This window comes from Chrysochloris asiatica, unplaced genomic scaffold, assembly GCF_000296735.1.
Source record: "Chrysochloris asiatica unplaced genomic scaffold, ChrAsi1.0 scaffold00280, whole genome shotgun sequence".
NCBI lineage: Eukaryota > Metazoa > Chordata > Mammalia > Afrosoricida > Chrysochloridae > Chrysochloris > Chrysochloris asiatica.
This window is the reverse complement of record NW_006408798.1, coordinates 832,085-852,006: the sequence shown is the minus strand read 5'-3', so window position 1 is coordinate 852,006 and position 19,922 is coordinate 832,085. Positions and strand designations below refer to the sequence as shown.

At 40.9% G+C, this 19,922-nt stretch overlaps 1 protein-coding gene across 4 annotated transcripts in view; it reads right to left on the bottom strand.

Annotated features, from left to right (window-relative positions):
• JAKMIP2 (janus kinase and microtubule interacting protein 2) overlaps positions 1 to 19,922 on the bottom strand; it is a 307,935-nt gene that overhangs the window by 99,136 nt on the left and 188,877 nt on the right. For 2 of the 4 annotated variants that reach the window (XM_006874497.1, XM_006874498.1), the window contains one exon: positions 18,523 to 18,799. The exons of 1 other annotated variant lie outside the window; for it this stretch is intronic. In XM_006874497.1, coding sequence (XP_006874559.1) covers positions 18,523 to 18,651 — 129 coding nt within the window. In that variant the 5' untranslated portion in view covers positions 18,652 to 18,799. Of the gene's footprint in view, positions 1 to 18,522; positions 18,801 to 19,922 lie in introns of those variants that run through there. One more of the 4 variants, XM_006874496.1, reaches the window with a different exon arrangement.

The following is a 19,922-nucleotide window of genomic DNA, read 5'->3' as shown; positions in this document are numbered from 1 at the left end:
AAAACAAAAACAAAAACATCGACAACTCTTAGTTCATTACTTGGGGGTGGGCTAGGAGTAGATGATAGAGCACAGTGCAGGGGATAGATATATTATAGTTTGGGTTTGGGGAGGGCAATACACCAGAAAAGGGAGGGAGATGGAAGAACAAGGCAGATAGGGGAACACTGAGGCAGGTTTGCATGAGCTAATTGGGACAGAGATAAATAGTTTATATGCTCAATGTTGAAACAGCAGGGCTCTGTGATACAGGGATCAAGACAAAGTCTGAATGGGTAAAACAGGAGAAATAATGTTTAGATGCTTGACAGTCTTATGAATATTGGTTTCCCTGGCCCACTATTGTAAAATAGACACTTGAGTGGGATGTTGTTGTTGTTGTCAGGTGTCATCGAGTCGGAACCGACCCATAGCGACCCCATGCACAGCAGAATGAAACAATGTCCGATTCTGGGCCAACCTCACTACTGCTGCCACACTTGAGTCCATCAATGATGCCACCTGGCCAATCCATGTCGTTAGGGGTCTTCCTCTTTTTCTCTGACCCTCCACCTTACCCAGCATGACATCCTTCTCCAGCGACTATTTCCTTTGGACAGTATGTCCAAAGTTTGAGATGAAGTTTAGTTATCCTGGCCTCCAAGGAGCACTCTGGCTGCACTTCTTCCAAAACAGATCTATTGGTTCTTTTGGCAGTCCATGGCACTATCAGTATTCTCCTCCAACACCACAACTCGAAGGCATCAATTCTTCTACGATCTTCCTTATTCACTGTCCAGCTTTCGCATCCATATGAGGCTATTGAAAACACCATGGCCTGGGTCAGGCGCACCTTAGTCCTCAAGCTGACATCTCTGCTCTTCAATACTTTAAAAAGTTCCTGTGCAGCACATTTGTCCAGTGCAATATGTCGTCTGATCTCTTGACTGCTGCTTCCGTGAGTGTTGACAGTTGATCCAAGAAGAATGAAGTCCTTGACAACTTCAATCTTTTCTCCATTGATAAGAATGTTGTTTATTGGTCCAGTGGTGAGTATTTTTGTTTTCTTGACATTGAGATGTAATCCATATCGAAGGCTGTGCTCTTTGATCTTCATAAGTAAATGTTTCAAGTCCTCTTCACTTTCAGCAAGCAAGGTTGTATCATCTGCATATCGCAGGTTGTTAATGAGTCTTCCTCCAATCCTGATGCCACATTTTTCTTCATAGAACCCAGCTTCTCGTATTATTTGCTCACCATACAGGTTGAATAAGTATGGCGAAAGAATACAACCCTGTCTCACACCTTTCACAATTTTAAAACATTCAGTGTTCCCATGTTCTGTTCGAACAACTGCCTCTTGGTCTAGGTACAGATTTCTCAGAAGTACAATTAAGTGTTCTGGAATACTCATACTTCTCAATGTTGTCCATAGCTTGTCATGATCCACACAATCGAAAGCCTTTGCGTAGTCAATAAAGCACAGGTAAATATCCTTCTGGTATTCTCTGCTTTCAGCCAAGATCCATCGGACATCAGCAATGATATCTCTCGTTCCACGGCCTCTTCTGAATCCAGCTTGAACCTCTGGAAGTTCTCTGTCAATGTATGATTGTAGCCATTTCTGTATTACCTTTAACAAAACTTTATTCGCTTGAGATATCAAAGAGATTGTCCGATGATTTCCGCATTCTGTTGGGTCACCTCTCTTTGGAATGGGCATAAACATTGATCTCTTCCAATCAGTCGGCCAGACAGTTTTCTTCCAAATTTCTTGGCAGAGATGAGTGAGTGCCTCTTGTGCCGCCTCACTTTCCTGAAAGATTTCAATTTTTATTCCATCAATTCCTGGTACCTTGTTCTTTGTCACTTCTTTCAATGCACTTTGGACTTCCTCCCTGAGTATCATTGGCTCTTGTTCATATGGTATCTCTTGAAATGGTTGAACAGTGGGATAGAAAGGAATATCTGGAAATGATTACAGAAATCTTGTAAGCCCATTTTCAGCCTGTAACTGAATGGATTACCTAAAGTGGGTTCTAGAACTTGCCCAGTGAAACAGGTCTCTTGTGGAGCCTTTGCAGTGCATAAGACCTTAGGTAGAATCCTGAGCCTTCTCCAGAACCTTCTGAGGTGAGACATTCCCACTTGAAAGGACAAACAGACCAGCTTGGAACAACTAGAGGAACAGAAGATAGTTCTTGAAAGAAACACCAGCAGGAAAAATCCAAAACAAAAATGGCAGTTGAATTGGCTAATACAAGAACAAGCAAGTTATTTGCTGGGGAGCCATCAAGGCAAGCAATCAAGTCCCTTCAGGACAAACTCCTCTCCAAGACTGAAATTCAAAGGAACACATGAGCAGGCATGTAAGATTCTGGTGACCACATTGGTCTACTGGCAAGTGGAAGAGGGGGAAAGGCAGCAATGAAGTTATGGGTTGAGTTCAACCACATTCCATATTGTCCCGATGACCTGGAGATGAGAGAGAGATGAGGAAGGGCTGGTTGTTCCAAAGTGTGGTGAGACCTGGGGACTCCTGAGCCCACTGACAAGGACATAGCCACAGAGGGCTAGAGCTGAGAGTGAAACATGCAGCTGACATGAAGTGAGGGGTGCCCAAACTTGTAGATAATATCAATTTTACCTAGCTTTGATGGCTTGATGATCAGAACTCGACTAGAGGAAGATAAAAAATTTTTGATAAAGGAATCAAGTGTAACAATTTGAGGAACTTGACCTATATTTATGGATGCAGTAGCTCAGAATACCAACTGAGAGGGAAGGAACCTTCACATCAAGGATCAATCCTATCCCCTCTGTATGCAGGGTTGATAGGGATGGCAAATTACACACTATCTAAAATGCATCTATCTAAAATGGGAGGGCTATAAACACATGAAGTGACTACCTTACAAGTTTTCAAGAAGGAGTTTAGTTTCAGAGTGTGTGAGTGAAGGTAGAAACACCACTGAATAGTTTTCATCTTGTCTAGATGGGTCTGGTGAAAAGAGACGGGGATAAGATTCTGATGATTTTCACGAGTGAATAATTGTTATCATGACTATGTCTGTGACATCTGTAAAGGTAGAAGTTTTGTAACAAAAAGGAGGGAGTAGTTAATTTCACAGTACAGGAACAATAGACCCTAGGACCATTAGCGGAGAAGAGCAAGAGTGGAATGAGGGACCCTATCCAGGGAAGCTGCAAGATGAGAGATGGAGGAAGAGATGAGGACATAGAGTGAGAGAGCAGCTTAGGACTCTAGACTCAAGGAAAGAGAGGAACTGAGTGTCGGTGGCCAGGAGGCAGGCTTATAGAATGTTTAAATGATTATATATTTCTGAGTGTTTTTGTGTACATCCTCCCCACCCGGCAAAAACGAAACAAAACAAATGGAATAGAAGTAAATACAGTTGAATGATGATGCACAGAGTAGATTGTAATCATTGCAATGAAATGAAGAGTGTAAATCCGATGTTCTCGTGTGTAAACTATCACTTAATTCACAATAAAAACTTAAAAGAAAAAAAGACTAAGGAGAGAGTACATTTAAAATATATTGTAGTTGATGACTAAATATACCAATAGAAACATTCAAATTTATAAATTGAGGCGTTATCTGAAACAGAATAGAGTATTGCCTTAATGTTCATATATATATATATATTTGAATAAAAACAATCGTGCATTATCTGATAATAGCAATGCACGGGCTTCACAATTTCCACAAGCTTTGATACATTTAACTGAGTGTGGGCTGGAAATTGTTGCTGTCTGATAATAAACATTTTATATTAAATAGTTGGAGTCATTTGCTCAGTAGTTTCAATAACACTTGTCCTATGGAGTCTTTGTTTTACCTTTGTATTATGGATTGAATTGCAGTCCCCCAAAAGGGACGTTAAAGTCCTCATCCCCTGTGCTTATGAATGTAACTTTTTTGAAAATGGATTTGATTTTTTAATAAATTAACAAGATCATACTAGAATAGAGTAGGTCCTAAACCCATCTGAGTGAGTTCTTATAAAAGAGAACAGACACAGAAGTAGAGCCATGTACCATGTGGCGGGGGAAGCTGATGCATCTATAAACAGATTAGAAATGCTGAGGATTGCTGACCTTCCCAGAAACTAGAAAAGAAGCTCTCAGGAGGAATCAATATGGCTGATACTCTGCTTTGGAATTTTAGCCTCAAGACCTAGCAAACAATAAATTTCTATTTTTTAAAACATATATATATATAGCAGTAGAGTCACTTTGAGAAATTGTTTTCAGGCTAGACTGTACCACTAAGGAAAAAAATGTTAATATCTTAATTTAAATATGGAGATTGAACATACAAAACATGAAAACCTATTTCCAAATAATAATGTTAAATATTAATATAACAATGTTTTAAAATATAGATAAATTATTAAGACAAGAAAAAGTCAATATGGATTGTCGGAGAAGTTTTGTGGACAAAAAAAAATTCAGCTCGATCATTTATCAGCTAGCATTTATCTAGGGCTTACTATGAGTGAGGCATCTTTCTAAATGTTTTACATGTATCAGTGCACTGCCACAACTGTGCAGCTTTATGATGGAGGAAGTATTAATATCATCCCAATTTCACATGAGAATGCTAAGGAACAGTTTATGCCTAAGTGTAAAGTAAGGAAGACTGATTAACATACAGCGTGCTTTTTGGAGGCAGCTCTCCTAGTTAGTGCTGAAGCCTTGGACAGGCTACTTTACATCTACCACTCTCAATTCTCTCATCTGTAAAACTGGGTTCTTTATAGGGTTGTTTGAAAGATTGAAATAGATAACATATTAATACAAGTGCCGTCCAGTCGGGTTCAACTCATAGCAACCCTGCACAGGGTTTCCAAAGAGTGGGTGGTGACTTTGAGTTGCTGACTTTGAGTTGCTGACCTGAAGGTCCAGTGCTTTCTCCCACAGCGCCGATTGGTGTCCTGGTGTGGTGCCATAGGATAAGCACTTGATCTCAAAGTCGGTTTGCACCACAAAGTCAGTGCTTCAAACTCACCGGCCGCTCCTCAGAACTAACTCAAGGGCACTTAACAACAGTGGATATATTAATTCTGATGTTATATAATTGTAGGAAGGCTGGTAACGTAGTGGTTACAAGTCAGGCTGCTAACCTCAAGGTCAGCAGTTCAAAACTACCAGCTGTTTAGTGGCAGAAACATGAGGCTTTCTGCTACTGTAAAGATTTACTGCCTCAGAAACTCTGTACAGGGTCAATATGAGTTGGAACAGACTCCACGGCACCATAATTGCAGTACAGTGAATTATTTAATATGGCCCTTTTAATCACTCAACGTTTTGTAACTGCCATACAATGACTGGATGAGACTACACATATAAGGTGTTTGTGGCCCACCAAAGAGATTGGTCTGTCTGCTAAGAATTAAAATAAGGTGCATAAAATCCCTGTGGGAGTTGTTGTTGTAAAGTGCCATTGAGTCAGTTCTGACCCATAGTGAGTCTGTTTACGGTTTTCAAGGAACAACTGGTGGGTTTGAACTGCTGACCTTGTGGTTCGCAGTACAGTGCTGATCCACAGCGCCACACCAGAAGTTGTTGCTGTTGTTAAGTATCGTCAAGTTTGTTCCGACTCATAGCAACCCTGTATAGGGATTCCAAGAAGCAGTTGGTGAGCTTGAACTGCAAAGTCCAATGCTGATCCACAGCATCACACCAGAAGTAGGACCATATAAATATGGTATATGGAACCCTATCCAAGGGAATGGTCAGTTTTGTCCTCCTGCTAGACTTAAAAAGAGAGCCAAACCCACTACCATTAAACAGAAAGAAGAACCAAGAGTAAAATGCCCTTTGGACCCAGATCTCTGTACTGAGAACCTCTTAGACCCAAGAAATAGAGAGATCAGTAACGCTGGAGACGATGTGAAATAGCCCCAAGCTCAGCAGTAGAACCAGAAGACCAGCAAAAGATGCTGCAGTGATCTTCCTGACCCATATAGTCAGGTAACCACAGTGGGTGTGCTGACCCACAGAGAAGAGAGCTGAGTGCCTCTGGGCAGGAGGCTTGCTCATGGCATGGAGTACTTCCAAACACTTGGCAGAGGTAGGCTTGCCAACACATGGAGTTAGAGAACTGGGGTCCAAGGCACTTACTGGTAGAGCCGAAGAGCTTTGTAATACTTGCCCTAGCATGGCACAGGCCAGGCTGAGGGCAAAGGGCCTGTGGCTGTTAGGAGCCTCCCTTGCGGGGGTTGAGAGGAGACTGTCCTGAGAGTTGAGAGAGCTGTCCTGTCCTGGCCAGATGATGGACTTTGCTTTCACGTTTCCTACATCTGAGCCTGAATTGAGTTGTCGCTTATGGAATCCTAATCCTGAATTAGAACCTGTTGTTGTTAAGTGTGTCGAGTCAATTTCAACTCATAGCAACCCTGTATTGGGTTTCCAAGGAGCAGCTGGTGAGTTTGAACAGCCAACCTTGTGTTTCAAACTGACCTTGCAGTCCAGCGCTTCATCCTACAGTGCCATACCAGGACTCCCATGACCTGTCACTGTCCTAATACACCCAATAACTGTGATTATGTGTGGCCACTGCCTGTGTGGTCTTTGCAACAAGTGATCAAACCCATAAGAGAAACATGAAGACCTGGTGGCACTGTGGATTAGGAAGAGAAAGATGCTTTATACTTCCACCTTCAAATTCTGCAGGATATATTTACACTGGGCAATTAGAACTGTATCATGACCATGAAGTTTTTCAGATAACAAGTTATTAAGGGAAATGCCATCAATGCTTCCTAGAGCAATCTGACTGGCAATTCATAAGGAATCAACTTTGGGCTGATGTTGAAGATGATTTTCCTGTCTCCTCCCTGTGAAGTTAGATGAGGAGGTTTGATTACACCACTGTGCCAATCATACACTAGCATATCACATGCGACATCGGACACATGTAACTATTTAGTTATAGTTGGAGTCTTGGTTATAGTTGTTGTTAAGTACCATGAAGTTGGTTCCAACTCAAAGCGACCCTGCACAGGGTTTCCGAGGCTACAAATCTTTATGGGAGCAGAAAGCCTCATCTTTCTCCTGCGGAACAGCTGGTAGTTTCGAACTGTTGACCTTGAGGTTAGCAGCCCAATTCATAACCACTATACTACCAGAGCTCCTTTGGTTATAATTGTTGTTGTTATTGTTAAGTGCCATCAAGTTGATCCCGACCCATTGCAATCCTGTGTAGGGTTTCCAAGGAGCAGCTGGTGAGCTTGAACCACTGACCTTGCAGTTCAAACGACTTTTCAGTCTGACACATTAGCCCACAGCGCCTGTTTATAGTTGTTGTTGTTGTTGTTAAGTGCCTTCGAGTCGGTTCCGACCCATAGCGACCCTGTACAGGGTTTCCGAGGGTGTAAATCCTTACAGGAGTAGAAAGCCTCATCTTTCTCCCGCGGAGCGGCTGGTAGTTTCGAACCGCTGACCTTAAGGTTCGCAGCCCGATTCGTAACCACTACGCTACCAGAGCTCCTGTTTATAGTAGTACATATTATATTAGCTGTTATATTAGTACAGCTAATAAAGTGCAACCATAAATACCTCTATCATACTAGTAAGACCAACATATTATTATTATTAAAATCAAAATAGCAACTTTCTTAAACAGAAAGAGATGTTTAAAGATAAAAATGGGTTTCCTTTCCTGACTTTGGCACCATCTAAAGGTGGTGTTATAGGATTAGCACTGGATTGCAAACCACAAGGTCAGCAGTTCAAACTCACCAGCTGCTCCTCAGAAACCCTATACAGGGTCACTATGAGTCAGAACCGACTCAACAGCACTTAACAACAACAAGAATAACTTCGAAGACACTTGGAGTAAGTGCATGCACAAGGAAAGGTGTTTGGGGGGAGCAGAGTAAGAAAGGTAAAACTAAATAGGGTTTTAAATGATACAACTCCAGATTCCTTTCTACCTACCTTTAGGGATATAAATTCACAATGATTTCATATTGGTCTTGCATGTGTTTTTCTCTTATATTCTAATTCTAATATGGCTATTAGAAAATATCAGTGCAAATTCTGCCTAAATAAAGTTGGTGATGTTCTGAGCTTTAATTGCATCTCAGAAATCCAGGATCAAAAACTGGGCAACCCAGCAAAAGCAGAAAGAGGGCTGAAAGGTTATCAAGGCAAGACAAGCTAACACAGGCTTTGGTTTGGATTACCTGCCTTGGATGTTAAGCTGCAGGGATTCTGATGTACTCCAAATGCCTCTTAAACAAGAGATGTGATAGAAGTGAAAGATGCCACCCTGGCAAAGCTTCCTTTAAGGGAAGTCTTACACAGTCTGGGGAACGACAAAGGATTTTATTTCTTAAATTTCAGTAGGCCACTTACACCTACTGAAAACAGTAAAACAAATGTTGAAAATAAGAAATGCCGATTCCAAATTAGGGTCCTGACCTTAGCGGTTTCAACAGCAGTCAGGCAAGGCTCAAGAGGATTGGATGATTCACCGAGGAAGCCCGAGAGGCAACAGAGCATGGTGCAAAAATGAATAAAGCATTAACTTAACAATAAGGATTTCCATTTTTTCTCCTTTACTCAGGTACAGTGCTGTAGGATAAGCTCAGGACTACAGGCCAGTATGAGTCACAAGATTGGTGGTTCAAACTTATCAGTCGCTCCTCGGAAATTCAATACTGGATCTGTATGAGTCGTAACCGACTCGATGGAACTTAACAACATTCACCATATCACTGGGAACAAATGAATTAAACTATTTGAACCTCATTTTCTTCCTCAGTAAAATCAGAATAGTAATTAAGCCCTGTCTTTTGTTGCAGGCTTGTGTAAAAGTAGTTGGAAATCTTAAGAGTCTATTCCAAGAGTAGAATTCTGGAGCTGATTCCTTCCTAGGCTCTGCAATTTGTGCATACATTTACCTCCTTTCTCTGCCACTCTGCCTGGCCCCTTGCTCTCTGTTCCTGTCCCTCTGTTCCCTGATGTGGCTCTAAATTGCTCCCATATGTCATGGGACTTACGTTGTTCATCACCACTACAGTCAAGCACCTAGGGGGTGGGATTCATATCTCACAGCAATCCGTGGTGCATTCTCACACACTGAGCAGCTTATCACTGTCCTACAGTGTACACAAAAGAGACAAGCAGAGGAAAATATCACACACTGATGGCTTCAGTGTTGAGTGCCGGTCCACAAGACAAATTGGGTAGGAATCTTTCTTTACCTGAGCTGGGGCATTATCATCTAAGCAAGCAATATAATGATACTTCGCCACAGTGTTGTTGGGGAATTTATTTTACTTTTTAAGAAGCATATAAATATATCCAAGTACTATTGAGTACATCCTATATGTGGAGTACTACAAACACGAGATACTGTAGCATCTAGAGCAGACAGGATCTCTTTTCTCTTAAGAAACTTACATTTTATCTGTGTGTGGGTGATAGACAATAAACAAGGAAATAACTACACAAGATAAATCTAAGATGTTGTTGTTGTTAAGTGCCATCGAGTCAGTTCCAACTCATAACAACCCTGTATAGGGTTTCCAAAGAGCAGCTAGTAAGTTTGAACCACGGGCCTTGTAGTTCAAACCAACTTTGTGGCACAGGGCATTATCCTGTAGTACCACATGGAGGAACAGATATAAGGTGAGTGTGGTAGAGAAGATGGAATTGGGAGTACAGATTTGTCTAGAATCAGTGATTGATGAAGGGATGAGACTGATGGATCCTAACAACCATCCCGGCACATTAACCAGCACTACAACAACTCCCATCCCAATGCAGGAAGAGTTAGATAAGTCAGTGGTGTCTTTAGAAAGGATTTTAGCGCTTCTAATTCATCCATTTCATACATTTTACTGATGTGAAAATGCTGTCCAAAGAACACAAAATGCAAAGGTCAGAAGTAAGACCCAAGGTGTCCTTGCACCAAGTCATACTCCTTCTCATTTACCACACAGCTTCAGTTTCCATCATCTAATCCTCACTGGAATCCAGTCACAATTTACTTACTAACGTTTCTGTGTATCCATTCTTATCAGAGCCTGGCAATTGTTTTAGATAATTTCTAGAAGCTGACTGTGAATACTATGTTTATTTAATTTCTTTGACTCTGTAAATGCAGATATTTGTCTTGGAAGAAACACAGAATGCTCCTTAGAAGCTAAGATGGTGAGACTTCATCTCACATACTTTGGACATTTTAACAGGAGGAATCGTTCCTGGAAAGAGGTATTATGCTTGATAAAGTAGAGGGACAACAAAGAAGAGGAAGACCCTTAATAAGAGGGATTGACACAGCAGCTGAAACAATGGGCTTAAACATAATAAGGGTAAGAATGGTGCAGGACTGGACAGAGTTTCCTTCTGTTGTGCACAGGGTCATTAAGAGTATCTAACAACAACAAAAAGAGAGAAGTATGTTCTTATACTCTGCCCATTCTACACACATACACTTCTTGCCTCTGATTGATATTTGCATAACTGGGGAAAGAAAATAAATTCTAATACTCTCTTTTTCTTTTCTCTGCCCAAGGTTAGTTTCTTTCAAATCTTCCCACCACCACTCCTTTTTTTTCAATCTGAAATTGATTAAGCATGAAATCAAGATGCATTGATAATTACGGGTGATTGCTATACAAAAGTTGGAAACAAAGAGGAATGATCAAGAGTTGTAAAATATGGCCTTGGTGATAAAACTGATGCTGGATATTAAATGATAGCATTTGCACGATCAATGATTTATTCATTGCTTATATTCCTATTTTGAACAAGATAAATGGTGACTATATGTTTAGTTGCGCCCATTCCAATGAGAAGTGACCCGATGGTTACCCAATGCAGAAATCATCAAATCACATCATTAATAATGCATGCAATCAAGGATCAAACCTATCGCCTCTGTACACAGGGTTGATAGGGACGGGCAACTTAGACATTGGCTACCTAAAATGAGGGGGCTATAAAGGCAAAAAGTGGCTGGCTTACAAGTTGTCAAGAGGGAGTTTAGTTTCAGAGTGTGTAGAGGAAGGTAGAATACCCACTAAATTGTTTTCAACTAATCTAGATGGACTGGTAAAAGGAGGTGGGAATAAGATTCTTAGGATTCAATAGTAATTGTTATCATGACTAATTGTGATTGTCACAACTGTGAAGGCAGATGTTTTGTTAACATAAAGGGGGCAGTAGTTAATGCAACATTCCAGGAACAGAGGACCCTGTGACCATCAAGGGAGAAGAACATGAGCAGAATGTGGGACCCTATCCAGAGAAGCAGTGACACCAGAGATAGAGGCAGAAACAATGGCATAAAGAGACAGAACAGCAGCTGAGGATTCTAGACTCATGGAAAGAGGAAGGCTGTGTGCTGGCAACAAGGAAGCAGGCTTGTAGAATGTGGATTTGTGCTGTTTAAATGATTATATATTCCTGAGTCTTTTTGTGTACATTAAAAAAAAAAACAACAACAACAGAGGGAATAGAAGCAAATATTGTTGAATGATGATGTACAGAAGGGACTGTAATCATAGCAATGAAATACGATGAGTACAAAACTGATGTTCTCACATGTAAACTATCACTCAATTCACAATAAAAGCTTAACGCATGCAAGTAAAATTTTGCTAAAGATAATTCAAAAACAGCTGCAGCAGTATAATGACAGGGACCTCCCAGAGGTTCAGGATGGATTCAGAAAGGGACATGGAATGAAGGATATCATTGTTGATGTCAGATGGATCTTGGCTGAAGGCAAAGAATACCTGAATGATGCTTAACTGTGCATTATTGACCAAGCACAGGCTTTCAATTGTGTGGATCATGACAAGCAATTTATAACACTACAGAGAAAGAATATTCTGGGACATTTAATTGTGTTCATGAGGAACTTGTACATACTCCAAGAGACAATTATTTGAACAGAACAAGGGACAATGAATGGTTTAAAATCAGGAATGTGTGTGCAAAGATTGTGTTCTTTCACCATACTTATTCAATCTGTATGTTGAGCAAATAATCCAAGAAGCTGGATTGCATAAAGAAAAATATGGCATCAGGATTGGAGGAAGACTCATTAACAACCTGTGACATGCAGATGATACAATCTTGCTTGCTGAAATAAGACTTAAAATACTTATTTGAAGTATGGGTTACACCTCAGTGTAAAGAAAACAAAAATCCTCACAGTTGTACTAAGATTAATGGAGAAAAGACTGAAGTTGTCAAAGATTTTATTTTGTTAGGATCAACCATCAATACTCATGGAAGCAGCAGTTAAGTAATCAAAGGACGTATTGCATTACGCAAATCTGCTGCACAAGACCATTTGAAAGTGTTGAAGAACAGAGATGTCAGTTTGAAGACTAAGGTGCACCTGACCCAAACATGGTATTTTCAGTAGCCTCATATGCACGTGAAATTTGTACAATGAATAAGGAAGACCATAGAATAACTGATGCATTTGAGCTATGGTGTTGGAAGAGGATATTAAAAGTAACATGGAATGCCAGATGATCAAACAAATTTGTGCTGGAAGAAAGACATGCAGATGCTCCTTAGAAGCCAGGATGATCAGATTTCGTTTCTCATACTTCAGAGAGATTATCAGGAGGAGTCAATCCCTAGAGAAGGACATCATTCTTGTTAAAGTGGAGCGTCAGTGAAAAAGAGTAAGACACACAGCGAGATGTCTTGATAAACTGGTAGCACCAATGAACTCAGACATAGCAACAATTTTGAGAATGGGGCAGTGTTTCGTTCTGCTGTGCATAAGGTCACTGTGAGTCAGTACCAACTCAGCTGCACCTAACAACTACAGCATACACATGGACCCATCCAAGGGGAAAATACAGGAATCAAATCAACTACATCTATGGAAAGAGATAATAGAGATGACGCTCAATATCATAAGCCAAAACAAGGTCAGGGGTGACTGTGGAACAGACCATCAATTGCTCACATGCAAATTCAAGCTGAAGCTGAAAAAATTAAAACAAGTCCACCAGAGCCATAATATGACCTTGAGTATACTTCACATTAATTTACTGACTATATGAAACAGATTTAATGCACTACATTATTAAGACCAAAGACCAAAATAGTTGTGGGATGAGATCAAGAACAACACACATGAAGAAAGCAGAAAGTCATTAGAAAGATAAAAGAAAGACAAGACCAAAGTGGTTATCAGAAGAGACTTTGAAACTTGCCTTTGAACACAAAGAAGCTAAAATCACTGGAAGAAATGTGGAAGCAAAAGAACTCTACTGAAGTTTTCAAAGGGCAAGTTAAAAGACACAGTAGAGTATCATAGCAAAATGTGCAAAGACCTCAAGGGAAGAGCATGCTTAACATTTCTCATGTTGAAAGAGCGGAAGAAAAAAATCCAAGCATTGACTTGTAATGCCAAAGGATTCTATAAGCAAAATATTGAGCGTTGTAGGAATCATCAAAAGAAGATGGAAGGATTACATAGAGTCACTGTACCAAAAGTACTGGTCAGTGTTCAACCATTTCAAGTGGTGATGGTGTTAAGAACTGATGGTGTTGAAATAAAAGTTGAAGCTGCACTGACAGCACTGGTGAAAACCAAGCCTCCAGGAATTGAAATATTTCAGCAAATTGATGTAGTGCTGGAGGTGCTCACTCTTCTACGTTAAGAAATTTTGGAGTTAGCTACCTGACTAACTGATTAAAGAGATCAATATCTGTGCCCATTCCAAAGAAAGCTGACCCAGTGGATGCAAATATCATCGAACCGTATCATTAATATGACATGCAAGTAAAATTTTGCTGAAGATAATTAAAAACAGCTATAGCAGCACATTTATAGCTAGTTGCCAGAAATTCAAGCTGGATTCAGAAGAGAACCTGGAATGTGGGATATCATTGCTAGCTTCAGACAGATTTTGGCTAAAAGCAGAGAATAACAGAAATATGTTTACTGAATGTGCAAAGGCATTTGTACGGATCCTAAAAAAAATATGAAGAATATTGAGAAGAATGGTAATTTCAGGACATTTAATTGTGTTCAAGTGGAGCTTGTACATAGACCAAGAGATATTCCCTTAAACAGAAATAGGGTATATGGAATGGTTTAGAATCAGGAAACATGTGTGGCCGGGTTGTATCCTTTCACCATACTTTTTTGTATGATGTCTATTTGTATGATGAGCAAATAATATAAGAAGCCAGATTGTATGAAAAAGACTGTGGCATCAAGATTGGAAGAAGACTCATCAACAACCTAGGATATGCAGATGATACAATCTTGTTTGCTGGAGGACTTAAAAGTATTTACTCATTAAGATAAAAAACTAGTCTTTGGTATGGATTGCATCTCAATGTAAAGAAAACAAAATCCTTACAACTGGAACAATAAATAATATTATGATAAATGGATAAAAGTTTGAAGTTATTAAAGATTTCCTTTTATTGGGATTCACAATCAACACTTATGGAAGCAGCAGTCAAGAGAGCAAATAGTATATTGTATTAGGCAAATCTGTTGCAAAGGACCTCTGGTGTAAAGCATTAAAGAGAAAGATGTCACTTTGAGAACTAAGGTACACCTGACCCAAGCCATGTGATTCTGAATTATCTTGTATGCATATGAAAGCTGTACAATGAATAAGAAAGAGTGTAGAAGAACTGATTCATTTGAATTATGGTGTTGGGGAAGAATATTGAAAGTACTATGGACTGCCAAAGAGCAAAGTAATCTTTCTTGGAAGTGCAGCCAGAATGCGCCTTGGAAGTGAGAATGGTAAGACTTTGTCTCACATATTTTGGACATGTTATCAGGAGGGATCAGTAACTGGAAAAGGATATTATGATTGGTAAAGTGGAGGGCCAGTGAAAAAGAGGCATACCCCCACTGAGATAGATTGACACACTAGCTGCAATAATGCGCTCAAGCATTCCAATAATTATAAGGATGGCACAGCTAGGCATGTGTTTCATTCTGTTGTACATAGGGTCACTATGTGATGGCATCTAATAACAACAGATGGAGTAAATGGTTAACAACTACACTGCTAACTGGAAGGATGGCACCTTAAGACAGACCACCCAGAGTTGCCTTGGAGAAAAGAGCTGACAATATGCTTCAGAAAAATCAATCCTTGAAAACCCTGTGGAACACAGTTCTGCTCGGACACTCAGAGTGTTGCCAGGAGTCAGAATGACTTTATGGCAATTGCTTTTTTCATATTTTTCAAGACCACAGATTTTCTAAGAGAGGGAAGAGGCATTGAAGGGTCAACTCATTCCACTGACATGTGACCCTCACTGAGTCTCAGTTTCCTCTTCTGTAAAATGGGTATCTCAGAGGGTAATGATGAGGATGACCTGAGATAAGCAATTAACATGGTTGACATAAACAAATTGCTCAAACTAAAACACACATATTTTTAGGAAATAAATACTACTACTATTACTTTAAGGCACTTAACAACAACAAACTATTACTATAAGGAGCTCTGGTAGCGTAGTGGTTACGAATCGGGCTGTGAGCCACAAGGTCAGCAGTTTGAAACTACCAGCTGCTCCGTGGGAGAAAGACGAGGCTTTCTGCTCCTATAAAGATTTACAGCCTCGGAAACCCTGTACAGGGTCGCTATGGGTCGGAACCGACTCGATGGCACTTAACAACAACAACAACAACTATTATTATATGGAGTCCTGGTGTGGCACTGTGGGTTAATGCACCAGACTGCAAAGTCATTTGAATTGCAAGGTAGAAAGTTCAAGCTCACTAGTTGCTCCTTTGAAACCCTATACAGGGTCGCTATGGGTCGGAATTGACTCAACGGCACATAACAACAACAACATTATTTATAGTGAATAAGGAAGACCGTAGAAGAATTGATGGTTTTGAGTTATGGTGTTGGAGGAGAATATCGAAAGTGCCATGGGCTGCCCACAGAACAAACAGATCTGTGTTGAAGAAGTGCAGCCAGAGTGCTCCTTGGAGGCCACAATTGCCAAACTTCGTCTCTCGTACTTCAGACATACTGTCAGGAGAGACCAGTCACCGGAGAAGGATATCATGTTTGGTAAGGTGGAGGGTCAGAGAAAAAGAGGAAGACCCACAGCGAGATGGACTGGCAAAGTGGCAGTATCAATGGACTCAAGCATGGCAACAATTGTGAAGTTGGCTCAGGTTCGGGCAGTGTTTCGTTCTGCTGTGCATAGGGTCGCTATGAGTTGATACTGACTCAATGGCACCTAACAACAAGATTATCCTATGTAACATACTAGAAAAGGAAATCAAAGATGGGTCTCATATCCTGTTCAGTGCCACTCAGGTGCTTAGTGAAAGAACTGAGATTATGTCAGTATAAAATGCACTTATTAGAGTGGGTAGCAGATAGTAAATCTTCAATAAATTGTAGTTATTTATATTATCAGCCCAAAACACTGATGACTCTGCTCTATTTACAACAGGTATTCTGTAAATGTCAACTGCATTAGTTGTCTTGCTGGAAAAAATGAGAAATGCCCCAAAGGCCCAAAGGTTTCCATTCTTTAGCTAATCCCTTCTCCAGTAACTGAATTGTCATTTTATCATCGTAGCCCCTGAGCAAAAAAGGGAATGTGAATATACATCTTGACATTGTTCCTATTCTCTCTCCTAGAGCCTGGTCCTTTGAAAACACCATCACAGTTATTTATAATAAACCTGCTTTATAATTTGTTTGCCCTCTAAATTCCCTGTGCTCTTCAGGGGCTGCTGCTGACAGGCAAGGAGGGCTCACTTTAGCTACTGAGTTGGGATGGTAATTAACTGCAACAGAGAGGGAGAAGGGCAGAGCACCCTCAGAGGAGAGGAAAGGGGCAAGATTCTTATTGAAGACATGGGGGCTGGTCTCCTGTCAGAGGAAGGGAAGTTATGCTTGGCTGGGCGGTTAGACACCCGTGCCAAGCACTGGATAACCAGCTGGCGGTTTGTAAACTGAAGAGTTGCCCATTTTAAAGGCTGAATGTGTAGACAATTGGCAGTGGTGGAGTGCTCAAAACCACTGCTTCTTTGAAGTCTCACAGGTTCACGTGCTCTAAATTGGCAATCATTTATGGTTCCAGTCTCCAGACAGAAACACTTCTTTCCATGAATGTGGTTTGTCATCCTGCCATTACTACAATGAGAGGAGTCTGCGTCCCTTGATGTGCTCCACTGATCCAGGGAAAAGTTAATACCAAGCAAATGTTGGTAGGCTCTCAGACCTGGAAGGAAATTTAAGAGTGCAGTGTTTGTTGATAGGAAGCATGAAAACCATCCTGGACCAGGATCCCCTGGACTGCTTGCCTCCCCCATGGCTCACACTATGCATCAGAATCCTTGGGCTGTAAACTCAGGAATCTCCACCTTTAATAAATTTCCCCAAGTTCATGCACAATGCTTCTTGAGAAGCACAGATATAGAGAAACTCATTGGAGTTAGAGATGTTGTTGTTGTTGTCATGTGCCATGGAGTCGGTTCCGACTCATAGTGACCATGTACAGGGTTTCCGAAGCTGTAAATCTTTACAGGAGCAGAAAGCCTCATCTTTCTCCCACGGAACAGCTGGTAGTTTTGAACTGCTGACCTTGAGATTCACAGCCCGTTTCTTAACCACTATGCTACCAGAGCTCCTTGAAGTTAGAAATGTTGTTGTTGTTGTCAGGTGCCATTGAGTCGGAACTGACTCATAGCGACCCCATGCACAGCAGAACGAAACAATGTCCAATCCTGGGCCAACCTCACTACCGCTGCCACACTTGAGTCCATCAATGATGCCACCTGGCCAATCCATCTCGTTATAGGTCTTCCTATTTTTCTCTGACCCTCCACCTTACCCAGCATGACATCCTTCTCCAATGGAGTTAGAGATAGAAACCCTTAAATTTCCCCCCTGAGGAGAGATACAGATGAATACTTCTCACTCTCAAACAAGTGCTTCTTTAAAAAATCAAACAAACAAAAACTACCTTATGAAATTTTGCATCATGAAAAAAAATTTCTTTATAATCTATATATTGTGGTCTATATCTCCAGGGGCAAGGTTTAGCTGAGATGGAGGCAGAGGAGTTTGGCAGATTCAGCTTTTTATTAAGTTTTCAAGATGAATCCATTTTGGAGGCTATAACAATTAAAATTGAATATGATGTCAAGGAATAAGAGGTAGATAAAATAGAACAAGGAGATTTGTTGGTCTGTGACCTCTAGCTTGTTGGTCAAGGTCTTAGTATACAATAATAAAGTGTCAGTAGGTGTAATGACGGTGGAGTTGGTATGGAGGCGGGTCACTGTCTCAATTTGTACGCAATCTGGCTTCCTGAACCAGGTTTCCTGGGGAGACAGATCAGTCTGGTGATCTGTTTATCCTGTGTTCAGTTCCCTCCATGTAACATGATTATTGACTTCTCTCTCTCTGTGGCAACTGGTAAGAGTTCACCAGGACATGCTCACAGACAGAGCTGGCATGCTGCATATGACCATGGGCAGCATCACTCTCGAGGGCACAGCTTCAGGTAGCCCACACTCACCTTGGACTTCTCTTGATGTAGCTCAATCTGAATGTCGGTGAGCTTGGTCCTGAGGTCTTCGTTGGCAGCTTGAAGGGCGACGATGAGCGCCTCGGGCTTCTCGCCCTTGTTTCGCCCTTTCTTGGACATTGTTCCTTTCTAAATGGAGTCTGTTGGTTTGTAATTCCTTTCAAACAGGTGCTGCCATGTTACTGTTTCTTATCCTGGAGTGTGTTGTGTCAGCATCTATTGCGTAGTGCTCCTTGGTAAGGTCTCTTCAACCGCTGCCTTGGAAGCCCTGAAAAGAGGCAGAGACAGAAATTACTACCTTGGCAACTTGAGGTAATGCCAGTTATTCCAGTTCCAGACTGAGCTGCTTATGATAACCTACTCACAACTATCTTCCTGTCACCAATGTCTCCCGTCCACTTTACACATGAATTTAGAATGATCCTTCCAAAAGGACAGCTTAAAATCCTTTCAGAACCTTCAAAGATACAAGTATATCTTTCACACTTTGGAACACTCTTGATGCTTGAAACTGTCCACTCTTCCATTCTTATCTCCTTCTTGCCACTGAAAGATATTCTGGCCAGAAGGAACACTCTTAGTTTTCTAATTCAGCCTCTCCTCCCATAAAAACCTACTCTTTTCATTTCATTCTTCTTCTGCAAAGTCCTCTCTTGTACTTCCCTCCCCAAACAAGTTGATTTGATGAATTTCTATAAACCCTTCAGGTTTTAGTTGAAATATTAGTTCTTCCAGGAAGCACTCTCTAGGCTATTGTATGTTCCTATTGTTTAAATGAAGAAGCCCTGTTGGCAATGTAGGAAAACACTGGACTACTAACCACAACATCAGCAATTCAAACCCACCAGCCATTTCAAGGAAGAAAGATGAGGCTTTCTGCTCCTGTAAAGATTTACAACATCAGAAACCCTACATAGGTTACGATGAGGTGGTAACAATTAAGTGGCAGTATGAATGAATTATTTAATTATGGTTACCTCTATGAACTTGTAAACATTGTGAGGGAAGGAATATATTATTCTTATCTTTAACTGGCTCCTAAGAAGGTAGAGGGTCAGAGAAAAAGAGGAAGACACCCCCCCAATTAGATGGATTGGCCAAGTGTTAGCATCGACGGACTCAAGCATGACAACAGAAGTGAGGTTGGCCCAGGATCAGGCAGTGTTTCATTCTGCTGTGCATAAGGTCACTATGGGTCAGTACCGACTCGATGGCACCTAACAACAACAACAGCAAGATCCTATCATAATTAGTATTTGTTATAGGAAGTTATCTATGAAGAGATCTTATAATACAAATTTGTTGTTAAGTGCCGTCGAGTCGGTTCCGACCCATAGCGACCCTGTACAGGGTTTCCGAGGGTGTAAATCTTTACGGGAGTAGAAAGCCTC